The sequence below is a fragment of the Labrus bergylta genome, chromosome 6 (assembly GCF_963930695.1).
Source record: "Labrus bergylta chromosome 6, fLabBer1.1, whole genome shotgun sequence".
Taxonomy (NCBI): Eukaryota; Metazoa; Chordata; class Actinopteri; order Labriformes; family Labridae; genus Labrus; species Labrus bergylta.
In genome coordinates this window covers 18,886,962-18,908,090 of record NC_089200.1, presented here as the reverse complement: position 1 = coordinate 18,908,090, position 21,129 = coordinate 18,886,962, and the positions used below count along the sequence as shown (strand labels likewise).

At 42.0% G+C, this 21,129-nt stretch overlaps 1 protein-coding gene across 12 annotated transcripts in view; it reads left to right on the top strand.

The window, feature by feature from the left end:
- celf5a (cugbp, Elav-like family member 5a) overlaps nucleotides 1-21,129 on the top strand; it is a 176,039-nt gene that overhangs the window by 138,340 nt on the left and 16,570 nt on the right. For 4 of the 12 annotated variants that reach the window (XM_020632106.3, XM_020632108.3, XM_020632105.3 and 1 more), the window contains exons 4-7: nucleotides 3,386-3,514; nucleotides 6,389-6,468; nucleotides 14,487-14,633; nucleotides 20,754-20,919. In XM_020632106.3, coding sequence (XP_020487762.1) covers nucleotides 3,386-3,514; nucleotides 6,389-6,468; nucleotides 14,487-14,633; nucleotides 20,754-20,919 — 522 coding nt within the window. The remainder of the gene's footprint in view (nucleotides 1-3,385; nucleotides 3,515-6,388; nucleotides 6,469-14,486; nucleotides 14,634-20,753; nucleotides 20,920-21,129) is intronic. The other 8 variants (XM_065955917.1, XM_065955916.1, XM_065955919.1 and 5 more) reach the window with 4 other exon arrangements.

Here is a 21,129-nt window from a genome sequence, read left to right as displayed (position 1 = left end):
TCTTTATTATGTAAAACACATTTCAAGTTGGCTTAATGGTCCAGTTAGTGAGACGAGCTAAAACGGAGTCAAAGCAAAACAATTTTGTTTGTTTTATCTTGCATATTTAAGAATGTTCACATATAAAACGAACTCCCTTTTAAGGGAAGGACATCTCTTCACCCTTTAAGGGGTCAGTTCTCATACATATAGAATATTCTGCTCTGCAGGGACATATAATGCAACACACACAGTACTGCATTGGTCAGAAACGTGGATGCATGGAGCCACATTTGCGTGAGATTGAATTGCAGATCAAGAATGAATGCTCTTGAGCTTTTATAAAGACTGAATCGGCTTATCTTGGAGGAATCCAGGATTCAGCTGAAACTATAGGAGGCTGCTTCAAACTGTAAACAGCAGTAAAGAAAGATAAGATGAAAATCAGGATTTCAGAATCTGTGTAAACAGATACGCCAAAGAATAATGATTCATTTCTACAGTTCAGATTAAAATCATACATATACTCTGCTTCTCATTTTAGTAGAATATCAAGCAGATAAAGCAGATTTATTGGGTGTGGTGTGATACAGCTTGTGATGCAGTAGTGGCCACTGGTTTGGCTTTAGCAGGTAGACATAAACGCAGCACTAGCTTGCATCAGTGTTGCAGTTTGCACCACACCTACACAGCCCATGTTGCAAAAGAAGCATATAAAGCAGAGCCTCAGTATCATCAGTCCATTCTACAAAGGCTCTTCTCTTTTGTGTTTTGGTTTTGCCAAATGCACAGTCTGAATTTATGAGCATAAAAGCATGAAAATAGTTTTTTAAACATAAACATGATCCATAATGGGGGCTGTGAAAACACAGATATAGCTTTCATATGTTCTTTCAGATGTATGTTATAAACATCTGAAAAACAAGGTGACACAACAGTGTTTTGTTCGGCTGTAAATACAAACTTTGATTTGTCAAGGTCAAGCTTGACCTTGATAATAGCTGCTCTGAACTAAGAGTCAATAGTTAAAAGTGGGACGTGCAGCTCTTTGTGTATCTGTGTGTGGCCACGTTGGGGAATCTGTCTCATATAGTCCACTCAGGGTGTGCGAGGGGAATCCCAGCTAGTGTGTTATTTTTTCCTCTCCTTCCCTTACTCCCCATTTTGCTCCTTTTCCCCCTCCCCCCTTCAGACATGTGTAAATGACTGTAGGTGTTTTGCACTCTCAATGTGTCTGTTTGCACACCGCCTGTGCTGCAGTGTTGTAGATAAATGAGATAATGTTTCAATTGGGGTTGAAAAAGAACACCTAAAATCCCAAGGTAGCATTTTAGTGCAGAGCGGCCACCGCAGAATCCTAGATGGTGGAACACATCTCCAAGATGATCAGTTTTCATGCGCTGTTAGTTTGTTTTCAAAGCGTGCTCACGGTGCAGAACATGCACTCCGTCTTGCTCTCAGGCACTCGTCCTTTTCTCCTTCTAAATACCATCGCTATTGTTTACAAATAATCATACAAGTCTTTCTAACAGTATTGTCAGCTTCCACGGATTAGTACAACTTTCTGACGAAATACTGAAAAAATATACCAGACTCAAATTGAGTCCAGCCTGTTAGGCTGTGACCAATGATGCTTTTATACTTATCCTTTCATATATTTTTAAAACTCCTTTCAATTCAGCTGGAAGTGATGCATGCATTTATTTAAAACATGGTTGATTCCTATCATCTAGATGAAAACAGCCAGGGTAGGGGGTAGAGGAAACGTAGTTGTATGTGTAGTCCTGTGTGCTTTGTGGCTCTGCAGATGAATACAGGAGCATATATGAGATGTGGTCTGTTGGCATTCAGTGAAATTTGTGCAGTCGAACCCCCTTCCCCCTCGCCTCAACTCATCTCACGCATCCGACCTCAGAATTTATATTCTCCCTCCAGCAAAAGGAAGGACCATCTTGGCCTTTCATTTTCCAGTTCAGGGCTTTCCTTTTTTTTTTTTTTTTTGCAGATAAATGCTCTCCAATCCACCCTGACAGATGTCACATTGCATCACTTCCATTTTGATACATAGCCTCTGATCCTGCCACTTGCAATAAGGAGCCAGCACCAGGGACGCCCCCTCCCTAGACAACACTCTGACACGGGTGATTATTTTAAAGGTGCATCATTGGTGGTGCTGAGTGCCGAAATCCTAGCTAGGGTGCCGTGTCCACACACACATACACTCCGCCTCTGTGCCCGCTGTGGGAATGTGGGTATCGGCTTGTGTCTGGGTCAAGGAACGACAACAACGCGACACACACAGTAGTCGTCACAGGTCACCCTGACACTGTGAATACCTCTGGCAGCGATTTATGCTGCTCTCAAGCATCTCTCAGCATCAGCCGCTGGTCCTGTCTCTCACTCGGTCTCTCCGTTGTGACTTCACGGGCCAGAGTTGTAGAAACAATCTGTATAAAGGGAAGGTTTTAGTGCTTGTGCTGCCAGGAGAGACACACCTCACCGTAGCATTAATCATACAAGGCCAGGGTACATCAGTAAACACAGGGTGTCAGGTCAAGGTAAAGATCAGATCCCACAGCATTTAACAGGACTCAATAGCATACAGGCTATCTATTGAAAAGTCAGCGTTATTCATGGCATGTCTCCCAGCATTCAGTGCTCGCAGGAGAGACACACCATTGTTCACTGAAGAGCATACTGAAATATTTCTCTGGCTACACAAAAAAACACTGGATCAGCAGCAATTAGTAGAGTAAGAGAGAGATAAAGAGAGGACGGGAGCGAGGGAGGGAGGCGGTTGAAAAAAGAATGAGGGGGAAAAAAATGTAGCATCAGCGAGAGAAAAAGAAAAGCAGAAAAAAGAGAGGGAGGGAGAGATGAATAGAAAGGAACAAGAGAGAGAGATTGGAGAGTGGAGAGAGAGAGAGAGAGGGAGAGAGAGAAAGAGTTTCCAGCCAGTACAGTGTGGTGTGTCTGTGTAGGAGGTTGTAGCTTGAAGCCCCTGGTGCTTTTAAAGGACCAAAGACTTGCTTATTGTCTTGGGTCTGTGTGTATGTGAGATACAGAGAAGTAGCTCTTCATTAGTCTTTCCATTGCTCTTCCCTGTAGCCCCTGACCACTTACCCCCAGCAGCTACAGTATATATCCCCATATGGGACCAAACCCACTTATACTAGAGATTAAAATGATCAGTCTTTAAAATGGGATAATACAATGCGACTCAGGCCAAACCAGCACCAAAGAAACTCGACAGTTACTGCACCCTGCCAAGGCTCTGTACGTCTGTTTCTGTGAAATAATGCCACCACCAACAAAGACGAGCTTTTGATGTTCTTTGTTCCTAAATTGGTTTTATAATTGAGGTCAAAGTTATAATTTAACCTTTTGTCTTTTTGTTTTGTTCCAGAAGACAGGAAGTTGTTTGTGGGGATGCTGAATAAACAACAGACCGAGGAGGATGTTTACCGCCTCTTCGAACCCTACGGAGTCATCGAGGAATGCACGGTCCTAAGAGGTCCGGACGGAAACAGCAAAGGTAGGAGAGATGATATAGCTGTCAGCGTTATTTAGGTCACTGGCAGAGAAGTGACAGTGCGTGTCAGCGTCATATCAGCTGGGGTCTGTGGAATATATGTGACATATTCACCAGATGTGGGTCAAATCGCCTATTGCCATAATTACAAACAGTTTCACACTATGCTGTCTGATGTGGAAGTCTGCTTTAGGCAGTAAGGAAAAAAGTTAAGTCTGATGTTTCAAGAACTGATAGATTGATGTCTGAATTTAATAATTAGGAACTATGAGAGCCATTAAATGAAGATTCCGTTGGTTTGACTTTCTTCTAAAGATTCTTGCAAATAAATATTTGCAGCGCATCCTCATAAAAAGAAATCAAAGGGGAAAATAATTGTTTTTTATTGATTGCAACAGACAGGGCAGTTTTGGATATATATATATATGTATAATCGGACCCTCCACTTGCATGGTAGCCACAAGCAAAACAAGACACTCCATGCTATGAATAATTGTTACACCTAAAGATTCAAACATCCAGGTAATCTTTTCTGTCCGTCATCATTGTGTCATCATCAGCTCCTATCTTGTTTTAGAAGAAACCTCTCTGATGTAAAAAGCAACAACATTTCTAACGTCATCAGTATCATTTGTTTTGTTGTTCTTCCGTCCCTATACTGTAACTTCTGTACTCTATGGCTGATATCTTGCAGACCTTTTCAGTCAGCCAAAAACATTTGGAGACATCAAATCCCTCTCACATGCAGCAAAAAAGCAAAGGGAGTTCATTTTTTCATGTCTCCAAAGCCTATTCCCAGCCAGCGCCAATGGAAATTGTTTTGCAATTATATCTATGGGGTTTCAAACAGATAGTTCTTCTCCTGCAGTTTAGAGGAGGAGGAGTAGTGATGGGTGTCAGAATAATTTCAGATGTGAAGTAGGGGCAGAAAAAAGAAGCTGCGAGGGGTTGAAAGTACATGTACTCAAGTGTACTTTTGCTTTACTGGAAAGGTTTTCCATTCTACGCTACTCAGAGCTTCTGTCCCACCAAACTTAAGACACAAATCATGTCCACCACCTTTTTAGTCCACCATCACAGCAGTATTTTGGACTTTGATTATTGATATTATTTATACAAAACATGATCAACACATCCACATAATCCACCTGCAATATAGAGAAGGTGCTTAAATATGAATGCATAAAAACCAGAGTCCAATAATAAACATTTTTATTCTGGAATAGTTTGTTCTTCAGTAATGTTATGCATGGGATTTAAGATTTGGTATCTTTAAACATGTCATGACTTCTGTCCTTGCTCCCCTCATCACAAACTAAAGCCACCAGGCTGCCCCCCCCCTTGCACTGTGTGAATTTCACATGTGTCTTATTTCTAAGCTGAATTAGAAATGCATGGTTTGCATAGTATCTTAAGTTGAATGCATAAATAAAGTGGCACACAGTTTTTATACCACTGTAGCAAAGTCCTTGTACAGGTCACACTGAGCTTTTGCTCCATTCTATCCATCTTAATGGATAGAGGCTTGACAGCTGAATGGACATCTTGATTGTCTGCTGTCCACAGGGGGGTAAGCCCATTAGGAGGGGGGAATGTGGCAGGGCTGCTGGGTCAAACAGGATAGATAATGAGGAGAATAAAGTACAAAAGATTGAATAAGAAGAGAAAGAAAAAACTCAAATGAAATGAAATGAGGTGAATTATGTTATAATTAGAAGAGGCTTTGGTGTCATTGAGTTAGAACTGCAATGGACCCAGAATCAGTCCTCACACGTTTCAGGTCAGGTTTGTTTTGTTTCAGGGCCCCACTCCTCTGACCTCTTCAAGTTTGATAAAAAATGTAACAACATAGGCATAAGAGCAATGGATTAGGCACTTTAAATCAATGAGGGTTTTCATTCAAACCTTTATTTACACTGAGGTTTCTCTCATTTCCAATGCCGATGAGATTACAAGCACAGTAAAACAAGCAAAAACAACAACAGCAAACACTTAAAAATCAATTACAAAAAGCTAGAAATCAAACTCCTTAAACTAGTAACTTACTTCATTAGTAAGCTTAACAGAACTTGCAGACAGCTCATGTGCACAGGTGGTCTGTGCGTTCAAACCAGTACATCCAGAAAAGAGACATAGATAAAGACAACGAATGGATGAAGTAAAATTATCCACGATGATTTGGTTGTGAATCCCCATGCCAACCACCATACAAGTCTTGGAAAGTCTTGAAAATGGATTACAGTGTTTTGATCTGATTTGAAGTAATTCTTAAAGAAATGAAGTATACAGCTTTGGAATCAGTTCATGTACCTTTTTTTTATTGTTTAAATTAATGTGCAACATCTCCCACAAGAGTCAGCCTTCAAACTAGATTTGGTCATCTATTTCCTGTCAGTGAACATTAGCACTGCGAATGTTGGTCCTGTGGTTTCCTTTGGATCTCCACATTCACATATATACCGATCCAAACATCCTGTTGTTGAATCAAAAACACTATTCCTACCCAAGTGCTTAAATGGAGTGGTTTTTCTTTTTTTAAATATTGTGATCTTAGCCAGTTAAGCTCATATTTAATATGCACAGACAGGCATGTGGTGCTAAAGAGCATGCTTTTCTGCTTCATCAGTGCAATCCTTAGCCTGCAGCTTCTGCCTGCTTGTCTGCCTGCCTAATGCCCGGAGTGGAACAGCCTGCTGTGCAATGAAAGCCTCTCTCTGCACACTGATTTCTGTGTTGTCAGATATAATTCAACATCCTTTTTATTAATATACCATAGGCTTTTAAACTCACTCGATTGATTGATTGTGTATGTGTGTGTGTGTGTGTGAGCCTGTGTCTAAATTAGTATGTGTGCTGTGCTTCTGCTCTCTCTTCCAGGTTGCGCCTTTGTCAAGTTCTCCACACACACTGAGGCTCAGTCAGCAATCAGCGCCCTCCACGGCAGCCAGACCATGCCAGTGAGTACAGCCTTCTCTCCCACAAATACAAATAAATAAAAAAACATGAACAAACTACCCACCTAGCCTTGTATTCACAACACGTACACATAGACCAACAATCACAAGGGTTATGTTCATTCCGCCTCTTGATCGAGAGCTTCAAACTTTCAACTTACCACCAACTTCGAGGTTTTAAATAACGTATACAGAAAGTACAACCATCCTGATAAATACCCCAGCTTTAAAACAAAATGCAACTAGAAATAGCCTCTGTTTCTTAAATGAATGTGGTACTATCATAAAAGATCCACACTTCCAGATGAAACAGTTTAGGATGATAATTGAATTTTTGGTGAGTCATCAATCAGTAGTTCTGCTTGCATAATCAGTAAATATAACTCACAGTGTGAGATTACATTTGCTTCTTATATAAGCACACCATGTCCTCTGCATTTTCTCTGTATTGGATTTACTATGAGCTCAGAAGCTGTACTGCTCATTTGTATGTGTCTCGTGTTTAGTTCTTGGTCCCTGTGTACCTGGCGGTGTCAAAATAAAAGCCACTTACTCTGCACTCCAAACCTGAATGGAGTTATTCTCTGTGACATCCTGCAAGTGGACAGAGAGTCACGTCCCATATTATCCAGTGGTTTGATGTATGCTCTGCTTTTATCCCCATTTCTGTCCTGAAAACGATCACGTCTGAGAAGCAGGACCCTGCACTCTCTTCCAACCAATATCTCACAGATGTTGTTTCACTGTATGATTTCATTATTAATAGTTGCCAATGTCCGGCTCGAGAGAGAGAGAGAGAGAGAGAGAGAGAGAGAGAGAGAGAGAGAGAGAGAGAGAGAGAGAGAGAGAGAGAGAGAGAGAGAGAGAGAGGAAAGCACAGAGAAGAAGTAGAAGCCAGCTGTGCCATTTTGGCGCAACCTCTGAGTCAATCTAAGTGCAAATGACTGCAGGTCATGAGGAAAGACTCTGGATGTCCACTCTCTATAGATACCCTCCTTTCTCTGTTGCTCCATCCCCCTATCTCTGCTAGCTCTCTGCCCTCACTCGTCTCTCTTTGGCAGCCTCTCGGGATATTAGGCAATAGACTTGTTTACTCCACCTTTCACCACATTGGCTGCTGAATTATTCATCTAACTATAAGCAGGGGGCAGGAGAGAGGGGAGGAAGAGTGGGAGAGAGACAGCGAAAAAGAAGGGCGGGGGCAAAGGGAGAATGAGCGAATGGACAGGATTTATACCTCCTGCGCTGGTAAATTGATTATAGAAATCTGATCAGCATCTCATATCCTGTAGCTGCTGGAGGAGAGGGCACATTGTGCCTGCCTTGCTGAGATTAGCGGACCACCAGTGGCCCATTAAGCATCAGCAGGACGACGCTATTCAAAGCAGAGTGTCTATCAAAGTAGCAAAGATCCTGAAAGAGGGCTTGAACCGTACATCCTGTTTCTTAAATTAAATTCTTAAATTCATGTTGATTGACGTTGAGTCACACAGCTGAAAAAAGAAGTCAAGTTCAATAAGATGGAAGTAATGAATAAATAATCTCTCTTTTAACACATTGAGATGCCTTATAAATGAATACAACAAATAAAGAAGTAAGACAAAGAAGGAAATACTTTTGACAGCTTTAATACAGGATTCAAACTGAACTTGTAAAGGGCATCAGTTGCCTTACAACCCTTACAAGGGGTCACAATGATTCCTACTTCTGCAGGGCTAATAGAAATGACTAATTGCGCTAATGAACGATCGACAAACTGAGCCAGAATATGTATATGCGCATACTTATTTGCCGTCACACCAAAGCTGCAGCTGTTGAGCAGACTCAGAGAGATGACCATGAATAAAGCTCAGCCAATAGCATCGCCTGCTGAGGTATTGAAGTGTGCTGAATATAAACACTGCAACTAACTACAGCAGTTTGATAGATCTACTGCCAATCCCCCAAAGCATGAAGACTGGCTTCTTAGAGTTTATCAGTTTGCACACACACGCACACATGAATGCATGTGTGTGCATACATAACCGTCTACAAACAGAAGCACTTTGTGGCTAGAACATTTACATGAGCACACACATGCGCACACATACATACACACTGTCTATATTGCTGCTCTCTCTGTTTCACTGTCACATGCTCGTACAGCCACAGGCAAGGGTCAAAGGCTTTCTGACTGATCCCATTTTCCAGCTCGGAGCACTGGAGCTGAATACATTTGTGTTATTCATGAAGAGGGGGAGTGGGCATTTTTGTTTGTATTGTATGTGTGAGTAGGGTAGAAGAGAGGAAATCTGCATGGTGTGTGCACATGCATGTGGACAATATATGAGAAATGATGGTCAGTGCATGCAAGACGCTATATTATGTATGCATCGGTGTAAATATTAACCTCCATGTTTTTTATGTCTGCATTTGTAATGGACACCATATGAAGACGTATTTGCACATAGCTAGCAATGACAAAAATGTCACTATATGAACAATGATTGAACAACCTGTCATATTTCAAGCTTTCTACACCCCCCCTATACACACTGCCGACCGACCCTCAGCCTCCTTCAGCTATCACACACACTCAAACACACTGCCACAGTTCAGGATATGAGTGGCTCAATTAAACATTTAAACGCTAGAGCTGTAGAGCAAATTGCTGTGATTCAGCACCGCCGTGTAGGAACAAAGTCCCGGGACGGAGTTACACTGAGACAAGAAGGCGTGTGGGTCAGGTCCGTGGAGCCGTGCTGATTTGTTCACCATTTCCACATCAGCCCAGCCTGGGTTTGAGGCTTTTTTCAGCTGACACAGGGACTGAGATAGCAACACTGCAAGCAAGATTATGGATGGATAAGACATAACAAAAGAAAAGGAAATGAGGTAAAGTTACATAAAAGACAGGACTGGATGATTGAGAGTAAAGAGAAGAAAAGAGTGGGTTTAAAAAAAAAAAGGCATCTCAATGTGATTCCAGAGCTGCTGGATCTTCTTTATTACTTCAGACAGAGAACACAAACATAAAGAGCCATGAGTGCCAGGATTTGACACTCAACAAGACACGTTGTTTTAATGTATGGATCAATTTGTCACCGCCTTAAATCATGTTACAATGAAAGGTGGTAAGTCAAAAAAGCTGCAGATACCACAGCATGTTTAAGTCGGGAAGGAGTCTTAATCTCATTGTGTATTTTATGAAATGCAGCTTTTAATGTTTAAGCCATTTAACAAGGCCAATGGATTTTTGTTTTGCCTATCAGAATTTATATTTTCAAGTATGTCTGTGTCTAGTTTAGGCTGGGTTATTTCCCCTATAACTTATTTTCCCAATAACCCAACAGCATCAAGCATCAAGTTTTTTACAATCCGAACTCAAATAACATGTAATTATATCACTCTTTGAGTCCTGGTTCCTTATAAGCACAATGAACATGCAGTACTATTACGAAAATATCAGATCGGCTATACGTCTTAGTATCATTGCTTATATCATTGTTTTTCATAATAAAATTGCCATATTATGAGAAGGACAAAGTAAGCACTCATTCTCTTGAGAGAACCTCTCCTGTCGGATGTATTTGCAAATGAAAGCTCCTGTGCACATGATGTTGTCATGCTGTATCTATAATACACATCTATTCTAGATAAGAATATGATGCCATATGGTTTAGAGTTGTAGCAACAATACATTCAAATTGAATGATTTTTTAATTTTATTTAACAGGTAGTGATGACAAACTTTAGATTTGAGGAGGGAACAGCTAGTTTGTTCGGCAGACAGATGCACTTGTTAAATTTTGAAGAAATCTTTCTTATGTTGTATTTCAGTGCTAGAATCAGAATAGACTGAATCATAGTTTAACTAATTCAAGCTGACAGTAAGGCCTTTACGAGGTGGCACTTGAAACCCATTAGGCTGTACATCAATACAATTAATCAGTATTCATTCTAGCTTTACGGTGCCTTAAAGCAGGCATATACTTAAAGTTAAAGAAGTGTCGACTGTATAGCTGGACTTGCAGCTTGGACAGACACCAACCCTTGGCAGTGAGAAGGAACTTTAAAGAGGCAGACTTTCCTTTTGGTCCTGAGTCTCTGTGGGGCCTCTTTTTATCCCCCCTGTTTAACTCCCCTTTCTTCAGTGGCTCTCTAGGCAGCTGGGAGCCGCATGGTGGGAGGATTCTTCCCTCACTTGGCAGCTTAAAATTTAATGAGACTTTTACTTCAGACTTCATCCTCCTTCCTTTGGCAATGGAAATTCTGCCCACTGATATCCTGACAGGCCTGACTTGGAAAACCTGTACATAAACAATTGGGGCATAGGATGCTTAGCCGACAAGTTAAACAAGTCAGGTGTCCTAAGGAGAAGCAACGGGGGAGCAAAGTCAGTGAGTAGACCCTCTTTCAATAAGCTTTGTAGGTAAATGGTAATGGTAAATGGCCTTGAGCTTGTATAGCGCTAGCGGGACATACATGAAAACAAGACATAATATGAAAAGGATGAAAAAGCCTGGCACAAGACTCTTATATAACCAGACAGGTCAACTAACATTGTAATTCTGTATGCAAGGCTAAATCAGCGTCAGCAGCCAGTTATATTTGTGAGGAGAAACATCCTGCAATTCAGAAACAGACAAAGTCAAAAACAATTACAACCTCTAGAGGGGGCTGCAAAGTGGAACGGCTTGATTTATGACATGGAAGACAGATGTGTTTGTAACACAACAAATGAGAGGCAGGAATACGTTTTGAAGAATGATGGATGACAAGTGGAGTATTATTCAGGAGGACAGGTAGCACTGCGCAACAACTCAACTTACACAAAAAGCAAACACATTAAATACTCGTATTTTTATGGTTTTGGTAAAAACTGCACCATGTTTTGGACAGAAAGCTTAAGTTACCTCTCCGTAAAAGTTGATTTATTGTGTTAGTCCAGCTGAAAAATATACACACTTAGATGATGCCGTTGGGGGTCGATTTGCTCTTGCATGTATAGGCCAAGCTTTCACGTGGAAGTCGGACAGCATAAATGTGAAGCATTGCAGAAGTTGTATTGTTGCCTGTCTTCGAACATCACCATAAGCGTGTATGTAAGAAATGTACAGAACAATAAAATTGTCTATGTTTTCACTGCATAGGTCAACCGGAAGAAGACTCCATAGTAACTAGCTGAAAGGGGGCATATTGCCACCTACCCACCTACCTTAGCAGAGTTGGACATACTTCCAATAATAAATCAATTCTTCCCTTTTGCATGTATACATGGACAAGGACAGTATTCCAATTAAAAGACCTAATTAAGTTAGCGTACTGACTGTTGCAACTGTAGCTTCCATTAGCTTGTTAGCCTATAGTTATCACCAGAGAAGTGTTTGTGTTAACACTTCAAATTAGCACAGGAGCTTTAGCCTGTGGAGAGGTCAAGGTTCTCATGATCTGAGTATGGGGGGGGGGGGAATGCTGGCACAGGGTGAAACATGCTTGTTACAGTTTACAGGACAGTTACATCAGCATCAACCACATGCTGACAAAGTGATTTCTTGATGACCATTTGATGACTTGGTGACGACAAAGACGTGGCTCAAAGGAAATTAAATCAAATGTATTTGCATAGCACAATGTACAAAAACTTAAGCTCAATATGTTTTACAGAGAGACCCAACATCAACCCACCATGAGGAAGCACTTTGCAGTGTGGTGTGGAATAACTTCCTTTTAACATGTAGAAATCTCAAGCAGAACCAGACACCTCCAGAGGCCCCAGAGATGTTTCTATGGCAACAACTCATAGTTGACAAGAGCCAAACTCAGCTTGAAAACAGGTGTAGCTAATGCATTTCCTGTTAACAAACTGACATCAAGATTGTTGCATTTTTTCCCTTATTGTCCATCGTACAATAGACCTTATACTCAAGCAGACATACTTCTTAGTTAAAGTTGGTTGAAAGGTTGACTCCTGAGTTCCAAGTTAATATGCTCAGATTATTACATTCAACCTTCCCCAAAAACGAGAGAAGCAAAGCAAGAACACACAGCTCCCATTACCAAAGTGGGTATGCCTTTAATAGCTTTTTAAACAGTGAGAGGAAGTTCAAATATTCAATATGTACCTGCACAGCTTCTCTGTATTCTGGTCTTGTGCCGCCCTGTTCTGAACCTTGCAAAGTTGAATCTCATAATGAAGTTAATGATGCAGATAGTAAAATCTGGACAGACACAACAAACCGTGATCCTTTAACTGTGCCAAAGTCAACATGGAAGGGACTGAACATGCTCTTGATGTTTGATCGATGGGACGCAGAGGGTATATCTCTTGTTTCTATCAGGTTAACACAATAACCGTGAAGAGCATTTTTCAAATGTAGCAGGATGGCATGTCCAGTAAGAAGCTAAACACTTATCCACTGACCGCAGAACATTTGTAAGCCAGTTGGACAGTCTGACAATTAGTCTGTCAGCCAGTTAGCCGAGCACCTAGCCAACTAGTCTGCCCGTAAGTCTATCACTCAGCTAACTAGACAATAAGGCATTAGCATATACTGACCACACACCTACAATCCTTCAAACCTGTAATTCAATCAGCCAGTGAGCCAGGAGGAGAGGGCTCAGGGGAACATTGAGAAAAGATGGGAGAAAGGGAAAGGAAGAGGATAAAATCTATATGCTACAGTCCAAAGGTCCAGTGCCTGTCTTTGAACATCTCTTGATATCTGTAGATGTCTTTATTAGCAGAATTCCTGAGCCTAAAGTTAGGGAAAATGCAAGCTAAGAAAAATACAATAATAATATTCATAGCCTTAGAGTTTTTGATCAAAACATCTGATCTGTTTATAACGTGATGCTTTTACAAATTATTCCTGACACTTCTGTTCCAATAAAGCGTTAGAATTAAACTAAGTCAATTGGACTGTCATTTCTAACTTCTTATTTTTCAGTTTAACTTCAAACCAAGAAAAACCCCTTTAGCCCTATTAAAGCACCCCCCCCCTCCCCCCAGAGCCTTTAAACCCGGCACTTGACCAGCCACCACTGTTATTGACAAAATTGCATCAATTTCAGGGGTCTCTTATCATGACTGACACACAACCTTTCTACACTGTCAGATCAGAGTAATATTTCGGCCTTTTATAGGAATCGATTGGCCGGTTTGGGGCCACAGAGGGGAGGAGAGGCGGAGCGCGCAAAAGGTCAACTGTAGCGCTAAATCATTTGAAGATTCTTAATGAAGGGTGTGTGGCGGACACACCTTCTGTTTCATTAGTGGGCTGCAGAAATAGGTAATTGTGTTGATAAGGGGGTGGATGGCTGAGCTGCAGAGAGGAAGAGGGAGGCTGAAACAGAAGGACAAGATGAGAGAAATTGCCCTTAAAAAGGCAGCATTTTCTTTGAAGAACACTTTCACCAAGGTCAATAGGAAGCGCTGGCAATTGTAGCTCTTGTTTCAAATCATTGCACATTGCAGATCTCTTAGCCTTTACTGTGAGAAGGAGCACCAAGGTTCCATGTATGTAGTGTATACCGCAGGGGGAAAGCTGGGGAAAAGTATAAAATATTTATGTCATGCAAAGCGAGGCTGCTTTGCCCCGAGTGACTTTGTACATATGTTTAAAACTGATTGAAGGAGAGGATGGTTTCTGTCTGCACATCTGCCTCCAGAGCTCTTCACTCAATAAGAAGATTATTTTTATTCTTCACATAAATCCCTGTTACATTCATGTTTATGTATGCCAACCCTTAAATAAGGAGACACAATTCTCTGCGATAAATGAGTGCAGCTGCTACTAAAAGAAATTCCCCAAAAACTCTGACATGCAATTAGAGGAGCTCTCACATATTGATGTCAACAGCGGTTGTTGTTGTTGTTGTTTATGAAAAGGTAATACTAAGAAGTCGTAACGAATACATAGGCTCTGATATTAGACTTTTGTTTTCTGAGTGAGTGTGTACTAAAGGGTCTTGCATTTAAAAACAGGTTATGTGTCCATAATCTGCTCTCTTTGATTTTTTTCTTCTCTCTTGCCCCTCAGGGTGCTTCCTCCAGCTTGGTGGTCAAGTTCGCCGACACAGACAAGGAGCGCACCATCAGACGTATGCAGCAGATGGTTGGGCAGTTTGGCATCTTCAACCCAGCCATCGCCCTCCCTTTCAGCACCTACAGCTCGTACGCACATGCGGTGAGTTGGAAAAGTCAAATGTAGGCACACATAGAAAAATCAAAATGTGAACAAAGCTGCTAGTTCAATGAATGATACCTGCTAACTATGCTTGTTATATAATGTGATTGAAGCTAGTGAAACACGTGGACTAAAGGACATTTCAGGGTTTTTCAACTTATTGTTGATGCGGAACTTGTGATGGCTTACATAGAAAGGAGAATTGAAAAAAAAAAAAAGTAGTAGCTCGTCAAACGTTCATCATTTCCATCAGCACAACTTCCTCTTCCTCCCCTCCAGATAACGATTTCTGCTACACCACTACATTCAGGCTTTGAGTACCCACAGCACGTAGGCACACTCACATTAAGTTGGCTTGTACCCTCCAACCCCTTCATCAGCTCTCCTCTGCCCTACTGGCCCCCCCTACCGTACCCCCCCACCCACCCCCCCCCCCCCCCCACCCCCCCCCATCAGGGGCATGGCACCATAGGCTCACAGCAGTCCCCAGGCCTTTGATGAGTTCAGACACCCTATACAGCCTCTCTCTACATATGCCCCCTCTACCCTCTATCACTCTGCGGCTCTCCTCTTCCCTCCTCCTCCCTGTGTCCTCCCCCTCTGGGCCCAAAAGATGCTTCAGGGGCCATAGTTGACTCAGAATTTTTCATTGGCAACTTATCTGCACACTAACTTTCTTCCTCCCTGCTGAGGCAGAGCACACCCTCACTTGCACACGCACCTATACAGCCTACATGAAGCAGCAGGAATGAATTGAAGGTGAGCCTTCTATCGGGTGCAGAAAAAAAAAAGGTCTCCGTCACAACACTCTGCATAAATACACATAAGCATTTGCAAGGTGTTTATTTACAGAGGAGGAAAAACACACATCCATTTTTTCCTTGACTTATTTTGATGTCAAAGTAATGTGTTCTTGCTGTTTCTTAACACCAAGATTAATTGATGGCGTTAGCTAGGTCTTGGGGGCTTATCCATTTCCCTCATTTTCACATCCCAGCCGTGGAACCCTGTGTGAAATGTGCAAATTGACCATCCCACAGTAATTGTAAGGCCATCTCTTGTGCTCTCTCCAGTAAAACTCCCTCCTTCATTACCATTCATGAAATGCAGCCCTTTCCCAGGAAATGTGGAGAAATGCAAATGATTAGGAGGTGGTGGAGGCAGTGGAGACAGTGGTAGTCAACGGGGAGAGCATTGTGCCCTACTCAGGTTGGCCATGACTCTTATTTACTGTGGCAGAGACCTGTGTCGACTCATACAGACTCACACAGACTCACACAGACTCACACAAAAGTGTACACTCACGCACTGCGATGCAAAAGTTCTTCCTTTGTCTCTCGCCCTCTCTCCCTCGTACACAGATATAATGTGACAAAGAGCAGGATGATGTTGGGTAATCGAGTTCGGAGTGAAAGCAACAAGGGCATAGGGGATACTTCAGCATTAGAGAGAATCAATTACCACTAAATCTAAAGGAGAAATTGCACGTACTGTATGTGGGCTCCTCGACACAAAGATTATCCAGCATGAATGATGTTAGTGAAGGTGAAATTCTCCTTGTATTAGCATTATGAATCACGCAGACAGTATAATAATATAATGCATACATATAATGAATTTTAGCAACATAAAGAAAGTCGATGGACAAACTCTGAGGCAAGGGAACCTTGGAGATAAACTCACCCCAACTTTTGATAAAGCAGTCACTGCTCAGGAGGCAGTAATGGATCATCAGCGAGCCTCTTGTTTTCATATCTTGCTAAAGACTCTTTTAATGGTTCTAAATAGTGGTTTGGACTGGTGGGGTATAATAACGTGGAATAAAAGGGACATATTAGTTATCTTTAGTGTGGGTGTCCAGCTTGTACAGCTGCTATGATTACATTACAGACACTGGTGCTGGGTGCATGCAGATGCTGTGCAGCCCTGATTCCCCTGCAGCATTCAGAAATGTGCTGAAGTGATACGATGAATGTTTCTTTACTGCAAGATAAACTACACATATTCCCCTAAGACGAAAAACCTGCAGTGACAGAAAAAGGACTTTATCTCCAAAGACACACTACGTGTTCGCCCACTCTGCATATACACTGGCCAAGAGAAGAGGAGGTGGCACAGTATAGAATACAGACGTGGGGAGAGATGGTATATATAGCTATAACCAGGCAGTACAGTAAATGGTGAATTCAAAGAGCTACCTCTCCACTACAGCAGCGGATAGGGGTATAGAGTTGAGCTGACAGCCAGTAAATTGGATTTTAGTCAAACCAGGAGGAGAAGGAGGGGACTCTGAACACAAATTGGAGGGGTACAACACTGACAACATATGCCAAAAATGAGAAATCTGCCATTTGCTCGATAGACACAGACACTGGTGTGCTCTGACAAGAGACATCCTATTTGTAAAAAGGTGATTTCATAAAACACAAGCAGATGGAGAGCGAGAGAGTGAGATTCCATGTTTCATTCCAGCGTTAGCAGGGAGCGATAATAGTTCTCCCATGAATCGCTGAATGCAAGTAATAAAACCAGGTTTTATTACCTTTTGTATTTCCCCTTCAAGACACAAACATCATATTTGTACACGATTAGATTTGATTCAAGTCACTTTTCTTCCTCGGTCTCTTTGGGAAAGACAGCCATTTTAGTTATTCCCACTGTCTCTTTAGGTGGAGGACTACACGTTGTGTCACAAGGACAAGAGACAAGTTTTTAGATTTAATGGCACCTCCGGCGACGTGCCCCTCGTGCCTCCCTAAAAGATGCATTAGACTAAGTGTTGGATAGATAAATGAGAGGAGAGAAAATGGTTTAACTAGATGCTGCTAGTGACAATGTGTGGGTGGATGAGAGGGAGTATGATGACTGTAAACTCACATTAGGAAACATCTCCCCCTGTTGGAGGGACTCACATTCAAACACGGCACACATGAGAAATGATTGTAAGATATTACTGCATCATTTGGCTGTGCCGTAAAATCGCCTGAACACTTACACACACCAGGATGTGTGTGACCTGGTTTAGCTTTAATATACCGATGAGGACTCGCTCTACAAAATACAGAAAACAGAAAACACCAGAAGGAGAAAAAAAAAAGGAATAAAATCTTCATATGGTAATACAGCCTGCTAGCATGGGGGTAATAAATGAGGCCCCTGAGCTTCAGTCTTCTGTCTTCAGTCTTTTAGTTTACCTCATTGACCCACTGTCTCACTCTCTCTCTCTCATTTTTTCAACCTATTCACCCCCTCACTCTGCCTCTTTGCTTCTCTTTGTCTCTCTCTCTCTCCCCCATCCTCGGCTGGTTGGGCTATAAGGGGTCACATGTGACAGTGCTGAGAGTCAGCGTGTCACAGAGCAGCGCTACAGAGATAATTGCCATGTGATAAAGAGGTGATTGCCTGCTGGCACCAGGGGAGAGTAATGCCATCAGGTTGCAATAAAAAAGCAGATGTCTGACACTAAATGAATGCTGCCGGAACGCGGGCAACTTTCTTTGCTCTCTTTCATCTCGCACGCTTCTCTTTTGTCCCTCTTGTTTCTCTCTGTCTTTTCTTCCCTCCCCTTTTCTTTTCAAGAGGAAGCAGAAAAGGTTGTGTCTGTGATGATGAAGACTCAGTTCTTTTCATTCTTTCCGCCAGAGACATTTGCTATCTGCTGGGTAGTGCAGAAATAAAGAATGGGAAAGGCTTTTGAATATAATGCCTTTGAAATTTAAATAAAAAAAAAAAATGGAATGACTGTGAATATCCCTGTCAACATAGCCACTCTGCTCTTCTATTTTTCATCAGAGCTAGTTTGCATGAACCACTGCATAGCAACATAATTACATGCTTTGGTTTGCAATTTGTTGGGTTTTTATTTGAAATGAAGCATCACTGAAAGGCAAAGTCGTTGACAATCTGACAGATGGCATTAATGATTGCATTATCTAAGACATGCATTGGGAGATAGGCCTGCATTCTGGAGATGCTAGTGTTCACTCCCACTCCATTATTTCTCCGTCCAGGCCTGAAGCTTGTATAATGACTGCAACAAATAGGCTACAGGCTTATTAGAACCATCCCCAAGTTACCCAGACCTCTCTAAAAGAAAAGACAAAAAAAAACTGTGAGTGGTGGGACATTGTATTTATTCCGTAATACCAGTCAAAGCCTTCATCCTGAAGTCCAACCCTTTTCACATCCTAATAGGGGTGCAGTCACAGCAGAACACGGGAGGCTTAGATCCTAGAGACCTCTTTGTTTGTTTCTTTGTCATTCCTTTTGTTTGGTTTCTTGTTCCCTTGCTGTCTTTTTCAGCTATGCCCCCTTAAAGGCTCAATTCATCTTATTTGGAAAGGAATGGATGATACCCATTTGTCACATTGAAATTATGCAAATGACAAAAGGCGTTAATAGATAGCAGTGGCGGGCCATGTGGCTAATGGATGAGATGCCAGTGCTGGGCATTCTACAGCTGGACAGCAGCTTTCAGGTTACCTGACAGGGCCACTGAGGGAAAATAATTGGCTTTTCCATTGCTGGGTTCCCATGCAAATAGAAGCAGAGTGGCTTTCTATACTTACGCTGTACCACAACATTGTCATTAGCATTACTGCCAGTGGCAGAGAGGTTTGATTTTTGCTTATATGAGTCATTCTCAGTCCACAGCCATCAGCAACTCCCCTGACGCACAGCAGCAGTATTAAACAGATACAGAGACAGCGGTAAGACACTGGTCCAGCTGAGTTTTTAATCCTTTACTATACCAGACTGCAAAGCTATATCCAGCAAAATGTTTTTAATTCCTTGGATACACTGACAAGTTTGCAAGTTTGAATGGCCATTGTACAATGATGGATATATTCTTGAATTAAACATTCTGCGCTTGGTTTGCACAGCCAGTGCAGTAACTCCAACAGTCTCTATTACTCTTCATGCATGTTGTGTGCGTGTGTGTGTGTGTGTGTGTGTGTGTGTGTGTGTGTGTGTGTGTGTGTGTGTGTGTGTGTGTGTGTGTGTGTGTGTGTGTGTGTGTGTGTGTGCGCGCGCATATGTCTGTGTAAAAGTGTCTGTGTAAGAGTGCCATGCAGACCAGTGGTGCAAGTGAGCGTGTCCTATGCATATGAAAAAACACTCTGCAGGCTTCATGTGATGGAAAATAGTTTCTGCTCTCACTTCTCTGTTCATGCTGAATGGAAATGCAGAGTGAATGAAGGCCTATTGATTTTATCTCTTTGTGGGTTTGTCCAATGTGTGAAAAAACTGTACTTTCAATGCAAATTTATGACTAACATGCTTTGTTTCTCACAAGCTCTGGAATCCGTGCTACACATGCTATAAAATTATTCTTTTAATAACTCAGGGTCTGGATTCAGTGACACCTCAAAACTGAATTAAGTTCAATGAACCAAAGCTCACAATCCTGTTTCATAAAATCTTCATTATAAAAGTACAAATCCAATATTCAACAAATGTTTGTGAATTTGAGAAGAGCAGCCCAGAGACAGGTCTTATGGTTTCTGCCTGAATTGTGAAACAAAACAGGTTCTGGACTCTGGATGAATGTTAGGCTATAGACTTTTTTAAAAACAGGATACTGATGTTCTTATGTCTTTACAACAAAAAAAGTATTGAAAAGTTTAACAATAGTAAAAAGACAAAAAGCTTTGTTACTCTTTTGCAAACTTTTCCTGTTCCCAGAGCGCAGAGATAATGTGCACATGTCAATGCCTTGATTTGTATGAGCCCAACAGACAGCTTTTAAATCGTTGCTGCAGCTGGTGACAGGCTTCCTGCTGGGAGAGTAGACAGATTCACTAAACATAGGTTGACAGGCTTCTTTTTTTTCCCCTTTCTTTTATTCCGCTCTACTTTCTCTGTACTTCCCATGCACTATCCATCCATCAACCTCAACATATATCCCTCCCTCTGTTCTACCCTTGCCATGTTTCTCGCTCTCCTACTCTCATGTCTCCTGTCTTCGTATGACTCCTTGCAAAACTTACTACTTTTTTCATTACCATCTGTCCTCCTCTCACCTCTCTCTCTCGCCCTGTTCTACCTCCTGCCCTCCCGCACACACCCCATTCAACCCTCCCATTCCTTCACCCATCTCTCCGTGTCCCTCTTCTTTAGCTCATGCAGCAGCAAGCAGCCATCATGGCAGCAAGCCACGGAGGTTACCTCACGCCCAGCGTGGCCTTCCCCGCCACGCAGATCCACCAAATGGGGGCGCTCAACATCAACAGTCTCCCACCCACCCCTATGACCTCGGTGTCGGGTGAGTTTCATCAAACCTTGGGTGAGCTCACTTTCATTCCCTTTCTTGTTGTGTGTTTGTGTGTGTGTTGTATGTGCCTGTGCCTGTGCCTGCGTGCGTGTGGATTGAGGTTTGGTCAGTGTCGCCATGACAACGGTTAAATTCCTTGCTGTAGAGGTGCTAGGTTTTTCGGTTTCTGTGCACATGTGGTCAAGGTTTTTATAGGTCTACATGTATTTGTAATAATTCTTG